This window comes from Budorcas taxicolor, chromosome 5, assembly GCF_023091745.1.
Source record: "Budorcas taxicolor isolate Tak-1 chromosome 5, Takin1.1, whole genome shotgun sequence".
NCBI lineage: Eukaryota > Metazoa > Chordata > Mammalia > Artiodactyla > Bovidae > Budorcas > Budorcas taxicolor.
In genome coordinates this window covers 132,244,406-132,261,429 of record NC_068914.1, presented here as the reverse complement: position 1 = coordinate 132,261,429, position 17,024 = coordinate 132,244,406, and the positions used below count along the sequence as shown (strand labels likewise).

General features: G+C 41.5%; 1 protein-coding gene across 1 annotated transcript; it reads left to right on the top strand.

Annotated features, from left to right (window-relative positions):
• Positions 1 to 5,044: 5,044 nt before the first annotated feature.
• Positions 5,045 to 12,900, top strand: SPX (spexin hormone). The gene is made up of 5 exons (XM_052641322.1): positions 5,045 to 5,131; positions 5,341 to 5,398; positions 5,891 to 5,953; positions 7,656 to 7,739; positions 12,601 to 12,900. Exons 1-5 carry the CDS (start codon positions 5,045 to 5,047, stop codon positions 12,657 to 12,659), a joined length of 351 nt encoding a protein of 116 aa, XP_052497282.1. The 3' UTR covers positions 12,660 to 12,900.
• The last annotated feature ends 4,124 nt before the right edge of the window (positions 12,901 to 17,024 follow it).

The following is a 17,024-nucleotide window of genomic DNA, read 5'->3' as shown; positions in this document are numbered from 1 at the left end:
GAACAAATTTACCTTCTGGCATGTTACTTTTGATAAGACTAGAATATTGATAACACGTCAAGGCCATTCTGCTCACTTGTGCATATTATGCTGAAAATGGCAGCTTTGACGTAAAACATCTGCTTATGAATTCATTAGCGAACCTGTTATGGACAAAGCACATTATTTTTTTCCTTAAAATCATAATTTCAAAACACAGTTGATTGGCAATTTATTTTCCTGTCCCTCTTTCTAGAACCTTTGTGTGTGCTTGGTATGGAAAGGGGAAAAAAGACATTTTAGTTGTTTATTGATGAGTGATCAGTCACTTCAGTCATGGCCGACTCCTTTCGACCCTATGGACTGTAGCCTGCCAGGCTCCTTCTGTCCATGGGATTCTTCAGGCAAGAATACTGGAGTGGGAGTGGGTTGCTGTGCTCTCCTCCAGGGGATCTTCCCAACCCAGGGGTCAAATCTGCATCTCCTGCGGCTCCTGCATTGCAGGTGGATTCTTTGCCTGTTAAACCAGCAGGGAAGCCCAGTTGCTTGTTCAGTTCAGTTCAGTTCAGTTGCTCAGTTGTGTCTGACTCTCTGCAACCCCATGAATTGCAGCACGCTAGGCCTCCCTGTCTATCACCAACTCCCAGAGTTCATTCAAACTCATGTCCATCAAGTAGGTGATGCCATCCAGCCATCTCATCCTCTGCCGTCCCCTTCTCCTCCGTTGCTTGTTAGGATAACCTAATAACTGGGTTTCAGTTATGAGTTCTATTAAAATATAAATATAGTCTTCTTTTTTCTATTGCTTTTTCTTTGGAAGTTGCTACAATCCCTTGAAATTAATTTATAAAATCCTAAAACCTAATCTTTAATGTTAAGATTTTTCTCTAGATATGGTGGGAATCTTTTAGTCCTTAGTTTTTATCTTCCTCCTCTCCTAAACAGTCGAAAATGTCTTTAAAGCAAGAAAGAGCCAGAACCATGAGTGCAGTGAAGGGAGTAACTACTCCTTAAGTTTCTACCTAAAAACTCCTTTATATGTTTCATTCTCATTTACGAACCAAATCTCCTTTCTGCACATGACCATCAAGTCCAAAAGTCATATGCCCAAACCTCAATCTCTCTTGCAGAAGTATTTACAGGTAGATTGCATCACTCATTGGAGAAGGCAATGGCACCCAACTCCAGTGTTCTTGCCTGGAGAATCCCAGGGACGAGGGAGCCTGGTGGGCTGATGTCTATGGGTTCGCACAGAGTCGGACACGACTGAAGCGACTTAGCAGCAGCAGCAACAGCAGCATCACCCATCAAGCTTCAATCCCAAGACAAACTCGTCTGTTCTTTCTCTGTACGCCCTGATATTTCTATTGCTAGCCATTCTCCCAGTCATGCAGACTTTAAGCTTTCAAGTTTTTAGTTTGTGTTATCACTTTTTATATCATCTAAGATTTACTACTCAAAATGTCCAAGGGTCAGAATAGGATCCATCAGCATCACTTGGGAGTTTATTAGAAATGCAGATTCTCTGGCCCCATCCCATCTATACTGAATCAGAACACACATTTTAATGAGATTCCCAGATGATTCAAAAACACATTAACAAATACCTGCAGAGCACTACTCTGACATTTAGAAGAAAGAGATCATCTCTCTCATCCATGGTACCTTAGCACATGGTGGCCACTCTGATCCTTGTTCACTGTCTGCCTGTGTGTATAACTGTTTCAACTAAAGAAAGTGTTGATGAAAGTGAAAGAGGAGAGTGAAAAAGCTGGCTTAAAACTCAACATTCAAAAAACTAAGATCATGGCATCTGGTCTCATCACTTCATGGCAAATAGATGGGAAACACTGGAAACAGTGACAGACTTTATTTTGGGGGGCTCCAAAATCACTGCAGATGGTGACTGCAGCCATGAAATTAAAAGATGCTTGCTCCTTGGAAGAAAAGGTATGACCAACCTAGACAGCATATTAAAAAGCAGAAATATTACTTTGCCAACAAAGGTCCATCTAATCAAAGGTATGGTTTTTCCAGTAGTCATGTATGGGTGTGAGAGTTGGACTGTGAAGAAAGCTGAGTGCCAAAGAATTGATGCTTTTGAACTGTGGTGTTGGAGAAGACTCTTGAGAGTCCCTCGGACTGCAAGGAGATCAAACCAGTCAATCATAAAGGAAACCAGTCCTGGGTGTTCATTGGAAGGACTGATGCTGAAGCTGAAACTTCAATACTTTGGCCACCTAATGCGAAGAACGGACTTATTGGAAAAGACCCTTATGCTGGGAAAGACTGAAGGCAGGAGGAGAAGGGGAAGACAGAAGATGAGATGGTTGGATGGCATCACTGACTCGATTGGACATGTGTTTGACAAGCTCTGGGAATTGGTGATGGACAGGGAAGCCTGGCATGCTGCAGTCCATGGGGTAGCAAAGAGTAGGACACTACTGAGTGACTGAACTGAACTGTACATATTTGGGTCATAGCCCTTTGCCTTCTCCAAATTCCTTTTTGCAGTTCTCTTCCATATCATCAATTTTTCCTTCTCTGCCGATCATCTCCATCAGCATACAGGTTCTGCAAATGGTCATCAAAAGAAACCAACAAACCTGGTTGATTTAAGCAAAAGAGGACTTTATTAAAAGCACACTGCAGGTGGATCACTATCTCCTCAGCACTGCATGCAGGAATCTGTCCCTAGCGTTGTAGCCATTATTGCCCACACAAACGTGAGCACCCTACAACCACTGCTGCACCGGAAAGTGCTTCGCCCACTCCCCCCTTATTCCCTCCCAGCTCCAGTCTCCGTCCAAATGGGTACATCTGATTGGTGAAGCCAGTATCATGCCCACACTCTACCTGATACGGAGACTGGGAAGGAGTATCTGACAAGTTCAGCATCTACAATAGAGGGAGGACACTGCCTCCCAACAAAACTCATAATTTATAGGTTAGGGAATTTCAGAAATTCTCATCAATTAAAAGGATTCAGGTGTTATTGAAAGGTTAAGAAAAACAAATAATCCCATTTCTACCACACTCATTTATCTTTTTTCAAAGTTTATTTTTTCCTTCCCCCTTTCAGTGAAATTAAAAAAGGTTGTCCACACTTGTCTTTATTTCCTCATATCCTATTCTACCCAATCTAGCATCGTTCCTTAAAAGCCATCATATTCCCAAATCGAGCAGACACTTCTCAGCTCACACAGTTTAACCTTGCAATGTTATTGGATATTCTCCCAGCTCCCATCATCTTATGTTCTCTTGGAATTTTACTTTTTTCCAGTTGCTTCAGCTCAGCTTCCTTTGCTGAATTTCCCTCTGCTCAATCTCTCTATATTTGTTTTCAGAGCTCTATCTCTTCCTCTCTAACGCCATTCACTCCCTAAGTATTCTTTCAATTTCAATTTTTTCCTGGCTTAAAATTCTCAAATCTAATAATTCTTGCCTTTAGAAAAAAATCTACAGACTTGTTTGCTCAGCTCTAGAGTTTTGCATCTGCAACTGCTTACTTTGTACTTCTTCATGTATGTCTAATACATATTTTAATTTTAATATGTCCAAAGAGAACTCTTAATTTCCCTCTCTAAATTGGTTCCTTATGAAATCCCTCCAATTTCAATAAAGGGCTTCATCATTCATCTAGTGTTTAAGCCAAAAACCTCAGAATCATCCTTGATTTATTTTTCTTAAACTCTCATATCCCATTTATCTACAAGTCCATATTTTCTACTGCCCAAATTCATTACAGCTCTCCATTCCCTACAAGCACTCCCCTAGTCTAAGCTATCATCATCTTTTGCTTATTCCCAAACTGACATTTGAACTGGCCCATTTCTTCCTCTCCATCCTCAATTCATAGCACCCTCTCCAGACCCCCACACAACTTTGCTCCATTGATCACCTTCCTGTTCTTCAGACAAGCCAAGCTCTTTGCCATCCCAAGATTTTGCATTTTTCTTCTGCCTAGAATGTCAGCAATACTAAATCCATGCCAGCTTATCCCATCTGACTCCACCTTATCCTTCCAGATCCCTTTTGATTTTTACCTTCCCTAAACTAGCAGAAACTTGTCTTTTTGATTCATGTTTGTGTCCCGTGGGATGTCTGATACACAGTAGGCATTCCATAAATATTTGTTAAATAATTGAATTGATAATTAAGTGAATGACTGATGTCATATTCCACTGAGATTTTCTAACCTTTTCATTCCTATCCAAATGACTCATCTTTACTCACTGGTGGTAGCTTGATAGCTAGTTATCTAAGACAACTAGCTATCATTTACTTTTGTTCATTTACTTTTGATTCTGCCCGGGGTTATTAAAATTCTCTTTAATAATAATAATAATGCCTTGAAAATCTAGTAAGAAAACCAAAGGTTATGATGCTGATATACTCAGAATATCTCCTGGCTGATGTGGGCAGTAAATGATGTTCACCCATCAATCATTTTTCCACTTCCTGCAACTGAATCTCCCTGGAGGAGTCATCAGATGCTCTCAATCTTGAAGATTGACGGGAAGTCCCTGCAGACACCAACTCTATGCAACATCAGGAGGGATCCTTGACACTTAAGATTTAAAAGCACCACTCTCAGAACAAGATTTAGAAAACTCAGGCTACGTTCTAGTTATCGCAGCTTCTGGAAAGATGCGAAACATGAAGGTAAGGAAAAGTTTTATTTGAGACTTTTAAGCTATTTTATAAAAAGCTGTATAGTTTTTTTTTTTTTAAACTCTTTCATGTTTAATGTGTTTCAGAGTCAAACATTATGCCCTTAAAATATCAGATTCATTTGATTTTACAAAGAAAAAAATTCACTTATTCTCTTAAATCCTCGTTTGGGTTAAATAATTAAAATAAAATATTTCTAAATAATTTTTTTTAAGATCTCTTTGTGAATTAACTAGATGATAAACTGGGAAACTCCCTTCTCCCCTACACTCTGAGGGCTAAAACAGAACATAGCACACACACAAAAAAAGGGGGAGGGGGGTGTAATTGTCCAGGAGCGAAGGAAAAAAGTAGAAGATTCTATAGGCACAGAAATGACTTTGATCTTTTCATGCAGGGATTCAAAAGTCTGGTGGTAATGACCTTGACCCTCTTCCTGGTGTTTTCTTTCATGGGAAATTGCAACAGTGCTCCGCAGGTAATCACAAGCAAAAATTGGGGCTCCTCTATGCGCTGAGTATACGTCCTTCCTTCCTTCTCCCCTCCCCTTTATTTCTTCCCTTCTTTTCCTTCTTTCTTCTCCTTCCTTCCCTTCCCTTTCTTTTGTTCTCTCCCCTGCCTTCTCGTTTATTTCTAATGCTGGGCTGGGCAGCAACGCCTAACTGCTTTCCTCTTCTTGGGTTGTAGAGACTCTTGGAGAGAAGGAACTGGACTCCTCAAGCTATGCTCTACCTGAAGGGTGCACGTATGTTCCAAACACTTTGCTCTTCTGACAGTGGTAAAAGGAGAGCCTTAGGGCCGCATGAATCCGTGGGACAGACGGTGCAGGGAGAGAATCCTATCGAGTTTGTCCCCATAAATAACCGAGGTCATCCTAGTCTCAGTTAATCAAGGAGAAAGGTCGAGGGTGGAGGTAGGGGTGAGGTGGGGAGGATAATCAGAAATCCTCCAAACAAAACCGGAAGGTAGTTGGCTCTTGCTCAAAGGAAGATTGGGGTTTCCCAGGCACACCGCCCTGGCTGGTGAGCGAGATCGCCGCTCCTTCCAAAGCGCTAGGGGAGGTGCGCGGCTTTCCCGGTGGTCTCCTCCCCCATCCGCGCCGGGGGCCGGGAGGCCCGCAGCCCCGCGCGCCCCGGGTGGGAGCACCGGCCTCGCCGCCCCGGCTCGCCCGCTCCTGGTCCAGAAACTCCGATCGGCCGGGCCGGGCGGGCGCTGAGCCCTTGTCTCGCCTTGGCAGAGGGGCGCCGCTTCCTTTCCGACCAGAGCCGGAGGAAGGACCTCTCCGACCGGCCGCCGTTCGGTGAGTGCGCGGGAGCCAGGAGGCCGCGGGCGCCGGAAGACCGCGCGGGTCGGGAGGGCGCACTCCGCCCCCGGGAAGGCGGGCTCCGGGGCCGCCCAAGGGAGAGCCGGCCGCGCGCGGCCCGGCTGACCTTAAGGATAGAGATCCGGTGGCGGGAGCCGGGGTTCCGCTCCAGACAGCCGGGGACGGGGGGGAGTGGCGGGGCGGGGGGTAGCGCGGAGAGGTCACGATAGGTATGAGAACTGTGCGCCTGCGCCTAGAAATGTGCCTCCGGTTTAACGCAAGATTTCCTTTAAACGCTGTTGTTACCAATGTTATCATCATCGTCATTATTAAAATAGTGATTTGCCTAAAAATTTCAGACGCCTCTATTTTATTACTGTAAAGAACTATCAAAAGTTTCAAAGCCAGAAATAGTGAAGAAGTGGGGGGACTTTAAGGATGGAGCCGGAGACTCTTTCATGATAAACTTTCCACGCCGTTGGATTAAAAAATAGCAATATCATTCATTTTGATAAACCTTCAAGATTGCTGAGAATTACCAAGTCTACTCGTTTTGAAAAATACCAAACACTGTTTTGAGCACGTAGTAGGTGCTTATCAAATTTTGATTTACCTTCTTCAAGCTGGCACCTTATTTACTGTAGGAGGGTAAGGTTTGTTTTCCCACTTCTGTAGATCCCCAAAAATCGTGGTTTGTGTTGAATCAGGACGGTTTGTCTTCCATCAACTTAGGTTTGAAATAGTTTTGAGTATTTTTCAGATTCTCTTTCAGTCAAATAATTGCCTTAAATGTGGCCAAGAAGGTAGATTATTGTCTCAAACTGCTTTGGAAGGAGTAAGAAAGAACTAGACTCCAGGCTCTGTGTGTGTGTGTGTGTGTGTGTGTGTGTGTGTGTGTGTGTGTGTGTGTGTGTGTGTGTGTGGCTCTGTGTGTGTGTGTGTGTGTGTGTGTGTGTGGCTCTGTGTGTGTGTGTGTGTGTGTGTGTGTGTGTGTGTGTTAGTCATTCAGTGTTTGACTCTTGCAACCTCACCAGGCTCCTCTGTCCATGGAATTCTCCAGGCAGAAATACTGAGTGAGTTGCCATTTCCTCCTCCAGGGGATCTTCTTGACCCAGGGATCAGACTCCAGGCAGAGTGCCCTCTAAACTTTTCCACTCAGGCATCCCATTTTAACCTCTGAGGGGGAAAATTCCTCCTGGGCTCTTTATCTTATCCTCCTTGCTTTAGTGAAATTTGCTGTAGTATATAGTTTAAATTTTCTTTCATTCCCTGTCATACACAATATAACCAACTGTAAGTAATGTCCAAGGAAAGTGTGAAATGTTTCAACTTGTAAAAATCAGTCTATGCAAGGGGCTCTTTGCTGAGCAATCAAAAAGCTATTTTACAGAGATTTTTCTAGTATTATAGCATAGTGGAATAAGACTTATCTCTATGAGTATTTAGGATTCCCTGGTGACAGATGGTAAAGAATCTGCCTGCACTGCAGGAGACCGGGATTTTGTCCTAGGGTCGGGAAGATGCCCTGGAGAAGGGAATGGCAACCCACTCCAGTATTCTTGCCTGGGGAATCCCAGGGATAGAGGAGCCTGGTGGGCTCCATGAGATTGTGGAGTTGGACACAACTGAGCAACTAACAGTTACTTATATGAATGTTTAAACGCTAATAGAACCTGTATATGTTTTTTCATTTCTCCAGAAAGACGAAGCCCAAATTCCCAACAACTAACTCTTCCAGAGGCAGCAGCTGTACTATTGGCTTTTTTGCAGAAACCACAAGAAGGTACAAGCATAGTGAACTCTTTTAACTACAGGACAGAGAAGATTTGAGTGCTTTGGAGATTCTGTGTTGAGTACAACAAAGTTGCTTTTATTTATTTAGATTTTTAAAAATAATTAACAGTTGCCCAGGCCATCAGAAATTCACAGAGATGTTTATTATTTACAGACTACCATATTTCTCATTATAGTGAGTCCCAAGAATGTAAAAACATTTCCTTGATGAGATGGTGGAATTTCATGTTAACTCCATAATCCATAGCCTTTTGGATCTTTTATTTCTCTTAGAACCCTAGAGACTCCAACTTCATTATTTTATATTTGAAAAAAACTGAGGCCGAGTAATCACAAATCCAATTACTTGCTATGAAAATTTGAAGCAAATGAAATAGCTGAAAATCATTCATTTTTGACTTATAAACAGGGCAGTTTCTTACGGTTCACCCTAAGAGATATGGGCTAGTTCTGATGCTAAATGCTAAACCTGTGTGATTTGTGTTTCACTATTCAACTTCTTGGATTTCCCCAATGGCTCAGTGGTTAAAGAATCTGTCTGCAGTGCAGGAGACACAAGGAGACTCAGGTTTGATCTCTGGGTTGGGAAGATCCCCTGTAAGAGGAAAATGGCAACCCACTCCAGTATTCTTTCCTGAAAGCTCCCATGGACAGAGGAACCTGATGGACTACGGTCCACGGGGTCGCAAAGAGTTGGACCTGACTGAGCAACTGAGCATGCATACATATAGCTGCTTGCATGCCAGGATTAGGTGTGATCTTCAAACAGAGACTCTCTGTCCCTGTGGCATTAAAACCACTATTTGCATTAAGGCATCTTGTAACACATTAGCCTGGACTTTGGAATATAACAGGACTGGGTTTAAATCCTGGCCTGACTGTTTTCCTATCTGGGTGGCCTTAGTGTCATTATAGATAAAAAGGGATAATGACATCTACCGGCAGGGTTGCTGTAAGAGCCAAATGAAACAAAGTATGTAATTTTTTATTAGTATTAACAATAGAGGTCATCAAAGCATAATAAATAGACCTAGACGTTTTGCTCTCAAAAACTGTAATGATGCCATATTTATGATATGATTTAAATGATAAAATGTTTCAAAAAAACAGAGTGAGTAGTGTGTGCTCGGTCGTGCCTGACTCTGAGACCCCATGGACTGTAGCTGACCAGACTCCTCTGTCCATGTGACTTCCCAGGCGAGAATACTAGAGTGGATTGCCATTTCTTCCTCCCAGGGATCTTCCTGACTGAGGGATCACACTGGCATCTCCTGAATTGGCAGGTGGATTCTTTAGCACTGAGCCACCTGGAAAGCTCTCTGGTGGGTCAGAGCACAAACTGCTGGCCTGCTGCTCTGACAAGAAAACCCTGTGCTCACTACCTGGCATTGGATGGGCAATGTCTGGGAAAGGAAGAAAGGAGGAGGTTCTTTCTGGCTCCAAACTTACGGCTTTGTTGTGGAAAAACAAAACAAAAACAACCCTACAAGAAGCAAATTGAAGAGACGGGGATAAAGAAGTCTTTTGAACTCAGAGCAAGGTGGGAGTTGACTTGGGGAGGAGGTTATACTACTGAATTCAGCAAATCTGCATTGATGTCTGCTAGGTGCCAGGCACTGTGGCAGATAGAGAAAAAAGCAGGTTAAATTAAAAAGCAAAAATGAGAAGGACTATGTAGTGGTCCAGTGGTTAAGACAGCATCTCCTGCATTGGCAGGCAGATTCTTTACCACTAGCACCACCTGAGAAGCCCAATACATTTATTAATAATTGATTTATCCATACTAAGTGAATTACCTCCTAAGATTACCCACTATTATCATCCATACTTTACAGATGAGGAAATAGAAGCACAGCAAGATTGAGTAGCTTGCCCACTCTCAGGAGGCAGGGACATACTAGAACTGGGCTGAGAAATAGAAGGTAGCTGATTCTTCATCAGAGAATTAATCACATGGTCTATGGATTTTTAACAGAGAGGGAACATGGTAAAGGAAGATGTAACTGGTTATGGCTTATAGGGTAACCGTCAGAGCAGGAACAATAGCTACAATATGAGAACATCTACTGTGTGTCAGATTTTAATGTCATCCTTGTAACTCAGAAAACTGAACCTTTCTGGGGTGTATATCCTTTCCTAAGGCCACGTGGTTAGTAAGAAGTGATATGGGGAGTTTAACTCAGGGCTGTGGGCATCTGTAACTCTTGCCATCTCTCAAATGGATGGTGATAAGAGGGGGGCTGGAGAGGAGGGTCAATGAGAAACTAAGGCAGTCATTTGGGGGTGGAGTCATGAGGTCAGCAGGAATGGAGGCTCTATGCTGAGGCATACCACAAAGAGAGCAGATAACACAAGGTAACTATTTGCTAAAAGCATAAAACAGAATGGATAAGCAACCAGGTCTTACTGTATAGCACAGGAAACTATCAAATATAGCAGAATGCTTAGTAAGAGTACAGAAATCAGAGGAGGAGGAAGATTGTGTTGGGTAGAAAGGGTCATTAAAGAGGATTGGGATGGAGGCGTGGGAGGGAGGCTCAAGAGGGAAGGGATATATGTATACCTATAACTGGTTCACACTGTACAGCAGAAACTAACACACCATTGTAAAGCAGTTATCCTCCAATTTAAATTTTTTTCAATTAAATGATAATAAATTGCAGTTCACAAATCTTTCCCTCGCCCTACCCAATGGTATGATTTACTGCTGCTATGCCCATTCTGAAAGCTTGTTTGGAGGGAATATGGGAAAGGAAATTAGACTGCAGAGTTAAGAGAAAGTGGGCGCTTGCTGGCATGGCCTTCAGAATTCTTGCAATGAAAAAGTGAGAAATAGTTGAGTCATGGGTAGAAGATGCTGCATCCAACATTTGGCATTCTTAGTGATTTTTGAAGTCAGTAGGAGGACAGCAAAGTAGAGATGAGGGGATCATGAAGTCTGAGATTTCATTGCTGGGAAGATTTGCGGAGCCAGAAAGGAAAGTGAGCTGGAACGGAGAAAGGAGGGCTCATTTTAAAGAGAAAGAAAGTAAACTTCCCTGACAGTCCAATGTCTAAGACATTGAGCTCCCAAGGCAGGGGGCCTCCGGTCAGGGAACTAGATCCCACATGCCACAACTCAGACCTAGCACAGCCAAATAAATAAATAAATATTTTTTTAAAAATAAAGAGGAGAAGGATCTTCATTAGAAACCACAGAAGGATTTGACTCTAGGTCTCCATTTCATGTCTTTTGGAAAAATACATTCAAAATTGTAGTTCTTTAAGTTTCTGAAGTGGCTTGTCTCTGATGATGAAATTAGAAAACAAATTTTATTTGTCTAAATTGATGGGAAATTTTGGATTCTTACATGATAGATTAATCAGTGTTCACCTTTATATTTTTATTCTGAAGTCCCTAGATATGATTTGGACTGACTCTTTGCGACCCCATGGGAATTCTTCAGGCCAGAATACTGGAGTAGATAGACTTTCCCTTTTCCAGGGGATCTTCCCAACCCAGGGATCAAACCCAGGTCTCCCATATTGCAGACAGATTCTTTACCAGATGAGCCACAAGGGAAGCTCATATTTTAAGTAGTGGATTATTACTTTAATGGAGGATATACAGGGATGATTCCTTTCTTGTTGTTGTTTTTTTTTCCCCTTTCCTTTAAATACACACTACCCTATATAAAAGAGATAACTAATAAGACCTACTGTATAGCACAGAGAACTCTATTCAATACTCTGTAATGACCTATATGGGAAAAGAAGTGGATACATGTATATGTGTAACTGATTCACTTTGCTATACAGCAGAAACTAACACTATAATAAATTTTTTTTAATGTTTTCATTTAAAGAATAAATAGAGTAGCTGATTATCTGTAGTACTTTGAAGTTTGGTAGCAATTCAGGTTAAATTAACTCAGATATTCCAACTATAATGTTACTGATTAGGGGAAAGTGGTTTTCTCTAGAGATGACCTTAGACAAAATGAACAGTGAAATTTTGCCTCTGGTGACTTCCTCTCCCTTCCCCATTGTCAGTTTCAGCCCTTAAACCCAGTTTTAATTCTAGGAACCTAGTGTCCTCTCAGTCTGTTCCCACACAAGAGGTGATTCCTCCTGCTCTGAAGTTTTGCAATCCCATCCAACTAATAAATGTCCCTTCTTTTTGGCTTCCTTCCACCCCAGGCCTCTAGTTCAGCTAATAAGAGAATATGTGTTCCTTTGGCATCTTTCCCTACCAAAGTGCATTTTAGTAGGAAATATAGAAACAGTGGGACTTTTCAGGTGGTGCTAGTGGTAAAGAATCTGCCAGCCAGTGCAGATGTAAGAGACTCAGGTTTGATCCCTGGATCAGAAGATCCCCTGGAGGAAGTCATGGCAACCCACTCCAGTATTCTTGCCTGGAGAATCCCATGGACAGAGCCTGGCAGGCTACAGTCCATAGGGTCGCACAGCGTCAGACATGACTAAAGCAACTTAGCATGCATGTACGCATAAAAACAATACGTTGATGCAAGTGCATGGTTCTACTAGTGAATATTTAAGACACGAGGCATATTTAGAGAAAGACATGTGGCCATTTTTGATTTCTACTAAACACACCATGTAAATTCATTCACTGTGGCGACCCACATGTTAGATATGAATTCTCTGATGGATCCCAAGCTGAGGGAGGAAATTTTTTAACAAAATCAATCAGAATCCAATTGGGGGCATTCCGTAGCAGAGGGCATGAGTTGACATAATGCAAGGGGGGCAAATCAGATGTTTACTTCCTGAAGTTCTCTTCATCTTGTGTCTTCTTGTAAAAAACAGGATGTGTTTATGTTATGTATTTTTTTTTTTTTCCCTTACAGCTGGAGAAGAAAACTTGGATCAAACCAGATTCCTAGAAAACAGTCTGCTAAACTGGTGAAAATATACCAGATTCCATTCAATTATCATTCTATTCTTGTTGAAAGCATGAGCCATGTGAATAAAGCCTGTGGACCCTTTTTCCTTCGTTTGTAATCTTAGGAACATGTGCAGCCAGTTTTATTCTTCCAGAAGCTAAAGTGATGCTGCGTTCTTAGAACATCACTGCTTTCTCCATGACTTCAGGTCCTATTTATATCACCTGGTGTCTTACTCTTGAATTTAACCCATTTATAGTTACTAGGTTGAAGACTCTTTAGAGTGTTCCTTCTTTTTGTTACAATACCCATCTTAATTTAATCATTCATAGTTGGGTGTTTTTTTTTCCATTTTATTACCCACTTGCATTGTCTTAGCACTCAACAGTGAATCTCCTCTCCTTTTCCCCCTCTTTCCTCACCTCCAAGGAGAGAGAGGTGGGAAGCATGGGAGGATGGGAAAGAGTGAAATTTGATTGTTAGTATCCAGAAGAGAGTTGTCAGGAAGGGAAGCAGTGGGGATGACTGGGAAGAAGCCCTGTGATCAGACACGACACTCTGGTTGCTGAGGGAGGGGACCCTTGGTGAGGCAGGAGCCAGTGGAAGGTTCTACAGTGGGGTGCTCCCCCGTGCTCTCTGGGGATTTCCCTGAATTCAGTTGAGAAACGAGGATCTAAAAGTTACTAGAAAATAAGAGGGAAACATACTCCGCTCCTGGATATATTGCACAAAAGAAATGAATCATTTTTTTAGAGCCATTTTCCTTGGCTAAGCAGATTCAAAGATTGCTTCCTCTGTCTAGAACTTTAGGCTTTATTTGCCCCTGGAGGAGGAAATAGCAGCCCACTTCAGTGTTCTTGCCTGCGAAATCTCAAGGACAGAGGAGCTTGGCACGCTGCAGTTCACAGGGTTGCACAGAGTCAGACATGACTGAGAGACCGAGCACGCACTAGACTTTATTTGCATTAAAACATAACATAACAGCACCCCAAGAATGTAAGTGCATGATACTATGCCTAGTTTTTTCAGTTTTTACAGTCAGCTCTAAAGTCAACAGTTTTTCAGTACTGTCTGAAAAATAAAATATGCACTACCTACAGCAAGCATATGGTATATTTATTTGGAATTACAATATGACCAGCATGTTAATTATTTCTGACTTAATGAATTGAAAGTTGTTACTGATAATTGTCATAAGTGGAAAGCACTGTCATTCTTATTATCATCAGTATATAAGCTATTAGTGAGTAGGTAAAGAATATCATTATATGAATGTCTCTGTAACTTGGAATTACAGTTTTACTGTATTAAGTAAACAAAACCCTATATGTAAGATTTGTCTGTATCTCATTTCATAATTGAATAATGAAACTGTTTTCAAGTTAATGTAACACAGATCTCTGCCAAAAACTTAATATGCTAACATTAAAAAATTCTTTGTGGCATTATAATAGACGCCTGTCGTTAATTATTATTTTATTTTAAAGTGGATTTTCTAGACAGTATAAATGTCTAGTCTATTGAGAATTATTCACTCACCTGACATAGACTTGCACATTTGAACTACTTAAATATTATGTCTATTTGCAGAATATATTTAAAGTCTATCTTACAAAGTAATTCTTCCACCTAGAACAATCTCAAGCATTTCCCACTAAAACAGAGCTTTTAAAAGCTGTCTAAATGGCCAACAGCTGTTAAACTATTATCAGCTCCAATATTAGAAGTATTTGAGTTTCCTGAATATTCTTCTGCTATAAAGATGTGCTCATTAACACAGTAGTTGCATAAAGACCCCTATGCCTGGTTTGCTATAACTTTCTATCTCTCCTGGAGTGACTTTGGAATTCTCTTCATTTCTGCCTTTTCAAAACTGAAATGAATCAAGTAATCAGTGGTCAAAATCTTTCACATTGTATGACTTGTATTTTATTTACAATTTTTCAGAATTATTCAACCTTCTGCTTTACTTTTAAAAAAATGTGAGAATAGTTGCTTTATCCCTGGAGAAGGGTATGGCAACCCACTTCAGTATTCTTGCCTGGAGAATCCCATGGACAGAGGAGCCTAGAAGGTGACAGTTCATATGGTTGCAAAGAGTTGGACACAACTGAAGCAACTGAGCAGGCATGCATGCATAGTTGCTTTATAATGTTGTGTTAGTTTCTGCTGTACAACAAAGTGAATCTGCTATATATATGTGTATATATATATACTTATATCCCCCCTCTTCAGCCTCCCTCCCACCACCCCCATCCCACACCTCTAGGTCATCATATAGCAACTTCACACTAGCTATCTATTTTGCACATGGTAATGTATATACATGAGTGCTACTCTCTCAATTCATCCCACCTCCCTTTCAGTAACTCATCTCACCTTTCAATTCATTCCACCCTCCCGTTCCCCTGCCCCTCATGTCCCCAAGTCCATTCGCTACGTCTGCGTCTCTATTCCTGCCCTCCAAATAGGCTTGTATGGCTTGTACTTAAAATTGGGAAATATTTGCCTCCTATCCATATCCATGTCCTAAAATACCCCACTTCTGGATTGGCCTTGCAGCCACTTTCATACCATCCAGTTGCTCTTGCCCTCTTTGCCTCTATATCCTTCTTCCCCTATGGCTATGTGGCCTCCAGGCTACGTGGCTCTCAATTATCTTCTGTTTCCCTGGGTTTCCCCAGTGGATGTCTTCTCTCCCCCAGTCCCCACATCACCATGGTCATCCTAAGCAAGGAGAGGAGATAAGTCCTAACAGGTTCCCTCCAAGTAGCATTTCTTCTTTACCTGCTGATGAGAAATAAAAGTCTATATCCTCCCAACCCTGAGTTACATTATTTTACCTTGGCCTCAGGAGAAAGAGCAATTGGGAATGCAACTTGCTGGCTTCCTCTTACTGGACTATAAATTCCTTAAGGAAATGTTCATGTCCAATTTGATTTGAGCCTTACAATCACAATGTGAAATGGGCAACTGTGTCTCCCACATTATTTCAGAGAAATTTAGTCTCCCCCTAAGACGTCTCTTTGAATATCTTCAAGTATACACTTAACCAATCCCTCTTCTGAGACCTCCTGAAAAGCTATTTGAATAGCACTTGTAATATTTTATATTCCCGTCTGTATATGTAAAGCCAGCTCTATTCACCCTTCTTCCTACCATAGAAGAAAGGGTCGTACAATGCACTAAAAAAAAAAAAAAAAATCTTGCTGTCAGCTGGCCAAGCACACAATTTTCTATAGTTCCTGACCTCCAGTTTATGGATACATACATTTTTTTCTCTTTTTTTGGCCTCGCTCCACGGCATGTAGGAATGTTGTTCCCTAACCAGGGATTGAACCCACATCTGCTGCACTGGAAGCGTGGAGTCTTAACAAATGGACCACCAGGGAAATCCCATACATTCTTTATTTTTTCTCTTTTTATACATACATCCTTTAAGAGCATCAACTTTCTTATCTCTGTTTCTTTCATTAAAATCGTGTATAAGGCACTATGATAGGCATGGAGTCATCTAATGATCCCGTTGGTTGTTCCTCACCGAGCTTTGTCAAACTTGGGAAAATGACAACTAAACACAGTTTTGTCAGTCTTGGGGCAACAACAACTAAACACTGAACTTTGTCAGTCTTGGGGAAAGAACAACTAAACACTGAGCTTTGTCAGTTGTGGGGAAATGACAACTAAGTGCCTGGAGCAAGGGGTTGGAGTCAGATGGCAGCCGCTGTCTGAACAGAGGACCAAATGCAGGGTAGGAATTAATTCCTACACCTGCCACCAGAAGCCAAGTATTTGCAAATCAGTCTTTCCCCATGACTTATACCATCTGTACTCATTTCTAATCAGAAAACTATTCTTTCATTTTAAAAACAACTTGAATTTTAAAGTTTTATATTAAGAAGTTATAGCTTCTATAGAGTGCATGCTTTCAACCACTTACCAATCAAGAGGATCACTTGAATACACACATCACAACATCACATCACTTTACTAGGGATATATTTTCACGGTTGTTGCAAGAGTGAAACCCATTTTTATCATGAGATCTTTCTGGTGCTTCAACAAATGGGTATTTGAATTGTAATACAAATCTATTTCATATTTTGTTTTTCTAATCTTCTCTGCAGAGCTTTCCAAACTGCTCTGCAGATGCTGGGTTAGTTGGAATCCATTGGGCATTTTTTAAGGAGTAGGCTTTAGGTAACTTACTTTCCTTCCCCACAAACCTCTAAGTGAGGGAGGTTACCATGATCTTCCATTTTGGTCTGAGATGTTGCTAATGTCTGTCATTCTACTCTCCTCTAATTATGGGGCAACAGGAGAGCTGGAATTCAGTTTTCACTGGTCTTGCATGATCTGATTCCAGCTTGCACTTCATCCAGCCCAGC